Genomic DNA, 7,860 nt, shown 5'->3' with positions numbered 1-7,860 from the left:
GCGGGTGGCGTCGTCCTCCCCGTTGAAGTCCCACATGGGGCGGCCTCTATACTGAAGCGGCTGCACCCCTCGCATGATGCATGCGACCATGACCCCGATCATGGTCAGCCCGGAATGAGCTAACAATCTTATCCGGCCCATCAGGTAAATAACGTCCCTGTCACTTTCCCTCTGAGGGCTCCATGGACGCCAACTTAGGCACTTCTTTAGGGGAGCACTATCGAACTCAGGGAGGCCGATTCAGACAGGATCCGGCAGCGGGACGTCCTCTATATAAAACCATTCCGAAGGCCAGTCCTCGGACGCCTTCTTTGGGGTTCCGGATAGATATCCGGTCCCGGCGATGCGCCACACTTTGGCTCCGCCCACTCGATATATCGACCCCTCCTTAGAGCGGGGCACAAGGTAGAATAACCTTTTCCACAGCGCGAAATGAGCCTCGCAGCCCAAAAACAGCTCGCAAAGGGCTACGAAGCCCGCGATATGCAATATGGAGGCAGGCGTGAGGTTGTGCAGCTGGAGGCCATAGAACTCTAGAAGCCCCCGGAGAAACGGGTGAATTGGAAATCCGAGCCCTCTTATTAAGTAAGGGGCAAGGCATACCCGCTCTCCTTTGGAGGGATTGGGGGCGCTCTCCGCTTGCTCTCCGCCATTATAGGTGGCAAGTCCGGTTCGAACCGGGACCATATAGGCCGGGGGGAGAAATCCCTTGGTCTGGAGCTTCACTAGCTCGCTGTGCGGGATGGAGCACCTCTTCCAATCTCCAGGTTGAGGGCTGGAGGGGCGAGAGGAGGAGCTGCGGTGGCCGGCCATGATAGAATGGACCTCTGTCGGATGCGCTCTGATGAATACTCGCGGAAGGGAGAAGGTGTGGGTTGGATCTAAATCCTCGTCCCCTTAAATAGGCGGCTCATTCACGCGGCTAGGGGTGTAAATATAAAAAACACCCTGACTTTTCGTATCCGTTTGACACGTGGGAAACGACCATTATTGGACGTAGAAGCCGAGGAGCACTACATTTACAAGGAACCGGACACTATTCAACAGGTACACGGAATTTGGAGAAGAACCCGCCTTGCAATGCCGAAAACAATTTGCGCGCCGGACTCATCGTCATTGAAGCCTGGTTCGGGGGCTACTGAGGGAGTCCTGGATTAGGGGGTGTCCGGGTAGCCGGACTATATCTTCAGCCGGACTCCTGGACTATGAAGATACAAGATTGACGACTTCGTCCCGTGTTCGGAAGGGACTTTCCTTGGCGTGGAAGGCAAGCATTGGCGATACGGATATGTAGATCTCCTACCATTGTAACCGACTATGTGTAACCCTAGCCCTCTCCGGTGTCTATATAAACCGGAGAGTTTTAGTCCGTAGGACGAGCAACAATCATACCATAGGCTAGCTTCTAGGGTTTGGCCTCTCTGATCTCGTGGTAGATCTACTCTTGTACTACCCATATCATCAATATTAATCAAGCATGACGTAGGGTTTTACCTCCATCAAGAGGGCCCGAACCTGGGTAAAACATCGTGTCCCCTGCCTCCTGTTACCATCCGACCTAGACGCACAGTTCGGGACCCCCTACCCGAGATCCGCCGGTTTTGACACCGACAGTAACCATCAACGGCGACCGGCCTCCCGTCTCGCCGGACGACCTTGTCAAAGCTCTTGGCATTGCGCACGACATCCAAATAAGTGACTTGCTAATCGAAGTCTGTCCGCCATCGGTTGAGTTCTTCGTCAGGTTCCGGACAACTTTCGACTGCAGTCGTGTGTTCGAATCTTTCCGGCGTTTGTTCTGCGATGGAGCGCTGGTGAGCTTTGATCGGTGGCACCCAGGATGGGGCTCGGTACCCTCTGAGCATGAGTTTTTAACAAAGCTTACCTTTCACGGCATACCTCAACGTGCTTGGAACAGCGAGTCCATGAATGAGCTTATCAACGACCTTGGAGGTGAGCTCGTAAGTATGTTTGTTCCTTCAGACAGCTGGGCTCTGACGGTTATGGCATGGATGAAGAAGCCGTCCACCATACCGAAGGTGATTGGTATTGAGATACCGGTGCAGGAACCGGAGTTGTACTATTTGTCGCCACCAAGATCGCCGCAGACCACGTTAGGGATGTACATGTATCCAGTGTTCGTGCATGTCGAAGAAGTGGTCAATCCATCAATCGAAGTCCTGCCGCCGCCGCTGGTGCCAGGGTCCGTCGACGACGTTCATTGCAGGAGTCAACGTCAGACTTTCCCCGTGTTGGTCGGAACGATGGATGGCACAGGGCCTACTCCATCGCGCGGCGGAGGCCACTGCTTCTTTGGGAGAAGAGGCAGGGCTAGCTGCCTGGATGTGCTCTAATTTGAGGTAACAACTGAATCTTGTCAGATTTAAAACAATAATGAAGCTGGCCAACTCGCATGGAAAAGGCTTCCCCGATTTCAGCCTTCGTTGGCCGTTTGATCAGGGTCAACGCGGTCTTTTTTTGCTGCTGTCCGTTGGTCTGGCTGGAAAACGTGTGTTGTTATTTTGACTGCGCGGTGAAACGTGGACAGGGAATGACCTGTGGGCTCGGGCGATTTCCGATTGGTTGGGTGCCCGTTTTTGGGGTGCGCGAGCGGCCTCTTCTGCAGCGCCGCGTGCACGCGTCATGGACGCTGTGTCATTTCTGCTTCCCGCTAACCCCTCCATTTCGCCTGTTGTGCGGCTGCAAGTGGGCCTGCCTGTTATTTGGTCCCACAAGTTGGTCTCACTTTTGTGACTTTCTCATGTGAGCTTTGTCTCCTATGTCGCGTCGCGGGTCAAACGCGCGTGGGGACCGCTCCTCGCACTGCCCGCGGCGTGCGTTATGGGGAGCAGTTGCGTAGGGATAGGACGATGTGTGTGTACCCGGCTTATGCACCCGCGTCTGTCCTATAGTGATGACGGATGGGCCGGTGCTGCTCCTGGTCCCTTTCGTCAGTGGCACTGGCTGCACGTCTCATTGCGGTCGGGATTCGCCGATCCCACTGCCCGAGCGCCGCGCTCGTCCTGTGTAACGTGCAAAAGGGTCAAAACCGTGGCCGCCGCGCCAACCCTTCTCGTCAGGCCCGCGCCCCCTCCGCCTCGTCTCCTCCCTGCTCCCTCCTCTCCCACGTCGCCGCCCTCGAGCCCCCTCCACCTCGTCTCCTCCCTGCTCCCTCCTCTCCAACGCCGCTGCCCTCGATGCGCCGTCAGGGATGCCATCAGCCCGAGCCTAGGAGAAGACCACTCCTAATCTTACTCGCCGCCGTTGATTGGATCGAGAGCGCCCACATGGCCTCGCCACCGCTGCCGCCTGGATTTGCTAGCCGCCGCATGGAGTCACCCTGGCCGCCGGGTGGAGTCGCCCTGGCCGCCGCCGAGAGTCAGCTCCACCATTACCCCCAGGAATCCAGTCCCGGCAAGGTAACTTCCTTCGAATCCCTGCTCTCCCTGGTCCTCCTGCCCTGCTTGCTGCATGTGTGTTGTGTGCGTTTGGCCACTCCTCGAGCAAGCTCAAGTCCGTCGACTTTTACAGGTACCATCTTCCTCCCTTCCGATCTTCAGATCTCCATATCTGGTGACTGCGGTGTTTTGATTTCGTTGGATTACTATCTGTATTTGGGGATTAGCTATGAATTGATGTTTTTACTTTGAGCATGGATAGTCGGCAGTACTGATTTAGGTCTTTTTGTAGAACAGAATGATTAGCTCGTCTATTTCTGGAGAACTGCACTATAGATGATATATTTATGAACGATCTTAACACTGAAAATGCAAAAATTACGGTATGGTCTAATGATAGTCGGTGGGTGTGACTTTTTTGCTGGCATTGTCCAGTGCAGTTTTTGGATTTCTACTGAGTTGTACAGTGTTTTGAGATTTGTTTTTGTGTTATGCCATCTGCAGGAAAATTCCCAGGGATTTGATTGACGGAGGCATCACTATTTGACGTTGGATTATCCATTTTTGCAACACTAGCAATGTTGTTTTTGTTTGGAATGGCCAGTTCTCAATTTCTATTCTGTTATCAACGATACTGTACTTCTTGTCAGGTTACATTATCTTACTTGGTTTCAGTCTATATGTAGCACAAAAATAGGTAACATGGTTATTTTCATGCTCGATTTGGTTTGTAGGTTACACTAAGGAACACCATCATAAGGAAAAGGGCATTGCACTGCATTGTTTATAATTGGCCTGTTACTATTCGGTCTGCTGTAGTGCTTAATTGCTACACCACTTCAAGTTATGTAGTCTAAAATAACCCTTTCAAATGAACTTTTTTAATTGATATTCAGAGCATCAACATGGTGGACTAGATTATGAAATCAACTATGATCATGAGAACTTGAAGCTATTTGTTGACTAAATTGTCAATTGTTTTGCGTGAATTGAAACTGGCAGTGTGATGACATTACTGTAGATGCTTTGCTATATACATTTGCCTAATCCTATCTCTCTCTCTAATATGCTCTCTTTTGTGAAGATCCTTTGCAGATCAATTGGTGAGGCAGAATGCTAAGCATCGTTTCACATTCAGGTAAGGCTCTTTGTTTGCAACCACTGCTGCGCCCACTACACATGGGGTTTGATCTAAATGTATCAGTATGGCCTCTCTTTTCCAAATAGCTTTCCAAGATTGTACCCAAATGGGGCCTCTCTTCGTACATAATTGAATGTGGGATTGAACCCATGGTCACATCATATTGTGAGACATGTCTGAAACGTCTAAGCTAGGAAATCAGGTTGATTTATCTGACTACTGAAAATGAGCTTCAGAATAACTGGAGAACTTATCCACTTCCAGCCAAATATCAATTATGATAAATCCACCATGTACCATGATCATTTGAATAGTCTTGCTTAAGTTTATGTTAGCTACATATTCTAAATGAATGTTCACTTGTGTTCAAATTTCAAGGAAGTGTGCTTCACGCTTCTGTTTCTGCAATATGTTTTAGAGTATATGATTTCATTTTCCTACTTTCCCAGTTATAAATATATTGGCATCAAAGTAGAGTTTCAGGTTTATGGTTCAATATATAATTGCAAAGTAGTTTATGGCTCAATATATCACTGCAGGTTCCTTACACCGTCAAATTTCAATGTTTTTGTATTTTTGTTGATTGAAGCATGTTCTTTGACTATAAAATAGCAGATATTTATTTTCTTATCAATTCTAATCCCTTTTTGATGCATTGCAGGTTTGCTATCAAACTCTCAAAAAGGAAAAACAACTTTACTCTGTTTTTTGGAGAACCTTCCTGTAGAGTACCTTGACAGAGACAAATATGCGGTCAAGGATATATTCGATGGATTTTCACGCAAAATTTGGAGGATATTTTTGCAGGTTCGTTGCTTGCTTTATTGTTCTCTTACTTTCCGTTCTTCAAGACAATATCTTCCTAGCATTGCTCTATAAATTTAAATCCATATTTTTGTTCTTTGGATCATCATGGCGTACTCGTCCTGTATAATCCAAGAAAGGGCCTTCTTGTTTGCAGATAGTTTGGTGCTCTCATGGTTATTTTGTACTGATTTTCCTTCTGTTCATTACTTGGTAACCATCTACGGCAGCTCAGCTATTGTCCAGCTGCTGACCTTGGTGAGTGATTGATGGTGCATGTTTTTCTATTAGTTTCTCTCTATGCCAATGTCTGAATTTTATCTTGCCGTTTTGCATTTCTCCAGGCCTTTCAATCTCACTGTGATTCCCCGAGATGCGCTATTAGTAGGCATCCACTTTGTAATAAAAATTTGGCAGTCAACTTGAAACGGGTCATTTATCTAGCTACAGCAACCTTCCTTGCTTTTGCAAATAATACTGTATGGTTGACACTATAGTCTATACCTGCCAAATATTTACACGTTAGTATAGCCAGAAAGTTAGATGATCGTTCCATGTTGGTTAGGCGTGATAAATCAAATTTCTAGAGTAGCAGATGATTCGTGTCAGGTTTCTTTTAGAGATTGAAATATGTCTTGACTCTGAAATTAGTAGTACAGTGTCCAGTTCTCCATAGGTGAAAGCATACTATGCAAAACTGGACGGCCTTCTAAAGCTCTAAAACTACTATTTGTTGTGTAATCTGTATCCCTTTTTCATACTTTGTATATGCTTTCTACTTACTAGAAAAAAATGCGTGAGAACGATGGCCTAGAGGATGTGAATTGCACTCAAATATATGCAGGTTTCTTGCCAAACTAACTGCCACTATTGTATTTTAGGTGCTTCTTCTGTAACTTAGTGTATTTTGCTGGCTCGTCTCATTTCCTGGCGAACTTTTTAGTATGTACAATTGAATCATTGGAAGTTGTTTTCTACTATCTAGAGGTTTTATCCAAACTATTAGCTGCCGGATTTGCTTTTTTGAAATACACTAACCTGATAGACCAAGTGGACCAACACATTTCCATGGGATTTTAGAAAAATATATGTGAATTTGCATACATTTTCTAAATTTCTATCTTTTCTTATCCATGCTTCCCCATAGATATATAGCAGGCTCAACAAAAATATATGTCCGCTTATGTTCAAATTTCAAGGAAGTGTGCTTCACACTTCTCTTTCTGCAATATGTTTCAGAGTATATGATTTAATTTTCCTACTTTTCCAGTTAAAATACTGTGTACTTCATTCTTAGCTTTGCTTTAGGAAAAATAGGTATGTATGTTATCGAAAGCTCCATTTTTCACCATTATATAGATTATATAGCTTTGTGGTCGAAGGTAGGTTGTCACATATGGGATGTTGCTTGTGAAAGTTATATACAGCCATGAGTCCCTGACAAAATAATCGTAGCTCATATTATTAGGATCAGGGAACCTCGACAATTTTTCTGAAACATGTCGCAGCTCATGTTCCTACTTTCCCAGCTACAGTATGTACTTCATTCTTACCTTTGCTTTTGGAAGTTACATTGCTTTCTTTTCCCTCATAAACTTGCTAACGATATTGGCGAAGTAATCCCCACTTCAGATTTCCCATTGAATGAATAACTAATTTAGTTTGTTCAAAAATTGTAGGTCAAGAGCCATGAATAGGAGCAAGGCATCACACTCCAGCTCTGAGAAGAAAAGGATATGAAGACAAAGATATCAGTGTTCTGCTCCGAAACAAAAACATTTTGCGTGTAATAATGACCTGTAATTTACCACAATCTCTAAAACAGGCCTACCTACTTGCTTTTGTATTAGGAAGTATGACTCAGTCATATATATTTACATTCACGTTGTTTAGTTATGGTTTGTATGCATGAAAATACCGTTTTAAATGAGCCTGAAAATTCTTATTTTCAGTGAAATTGTATCTACCACTTTGTAAAGAACGAATGAAACACATTTCAAATAACTCTTTATTCTAAATTGACACCTTGTTCCATTAGACGTTATAATCATAAATGGGTACTAAAGAGTTTGAATTTGTAAAGTGGTTGCATCCGCCCTTTCAAGTCTGGACTGTTCCTCCGTGCTAAAACTTAATTTAATTTTCAAAACAATTCGTGTTTGAAATAGACATTGTGCTGTTTGGTGTAACGGTCCATTTGTGTAACCATGTATGCAGAGAAATCCTTAATAACAGGAAAGGAGATGCAAGCCCGACTCCAGATGGGCCACACAAACAAGTCTAAATATTATACAAACATGTTTTTTTTTTCAAACTCAGATTTCTCATGGAGATAACGATATTTTTAACTTTAAAAAAATACTTCCTTAGTTGGTCTATGCATGTTATAAAAATATGATTTTTTTTCAAACTCAGACTTCTCAGCATGATAATCATATTTTCAATATAGCATGACTTAGCAGATGGGCTTTCTATTACCAATATCAAATATGTTCTTGCAAAATGAAACTATTTTCA

The 7,860-nt window shown here is 45.0% G+C and overlaps 1 protein-coding gene across 16 annotated transcripts; it reads left to right on the top strand.

The window, feature by feature from the left end:
* Window positions 1–2,902: 2,902 nt before the first annotated feature.
* On the top strand, window positions 2,903–7,361 carry LOC123046784 (uncharacterized). 16 transcript variants are annotated; one of them, XR_006422635.1, is made up of 5 exons: window positions 3,045–4,536; window positions 5,201–5,346; window positions 5,501–5,601; window positions 6,225–6,285; window positions 7,023–7,361. XR_006422635.1 is itself a non-coding variant. In XM_044470217.1 (2 exons), the coding sequence occupies exons 1-2, from the start codon at window positions 2,922–2,924 to the stop codon at window positions 4,516–4,518; spliced, it is 534 nt and encodes a 177-aa protein (XP_044326152.1). In that variant the 5' UTR covers window positions 2,903–2,921; the 3' UTR covers window positions 4,519–5,224. The 16 variants fall into 16 exon arrangements, 1 of the variants encoding a protein (XP_044326152.1); XR_006422640.1 differs by lacking the exons at window positions 5,501–5,601; window positions 6,225–6,285 and having other exon boundaries at window positions 3,023–3,419; window positions 4,483–4,536; XR_006422631.1 differs by having other exon boundaries at window positions 5,201–5,601.
* The last annotated feature ends 499 nt before the right edge of the window (window positions 7,362–7,860 follow it).

The sequence above is a fragment of the Triticum aestivum genome, chromosome 1A, assembly GCF_018294505.1.
Source record: "Triticum aestivum cultivar Chinese Spring chromosome 1A, IWGSC CS RefSeq v2.1, whole genome shotgun sequence".
NCBI classification, from domain to species: Eukaryota; Viridiplantae; Streptophyta; class Magnoliopsida; order Poales; family Poaceae; genus Triticum; species Triticum aestivum.
This window is presented reverse-complemented; position numbering and strand designations above follow the sequence as displayed.

Excerpts from the sequence above, each read along its gene's own strand:
- LOC123046784 (XM_044470217.1), top strand. The coding sequence starts at position 2,922 with ATGGGCCGGTGCTGCTCCTGGTCCCTTTCGTCAGTGGCACTGGCTGCA. Across the intron at positions 3,420-4,482 it reads AGGAATCCAGTCCCGGCAAG|ATCCTTTGCAGATCAATTGG; the intron begins GTAACTTCCTTC and ends TCTTTTGTGAAG.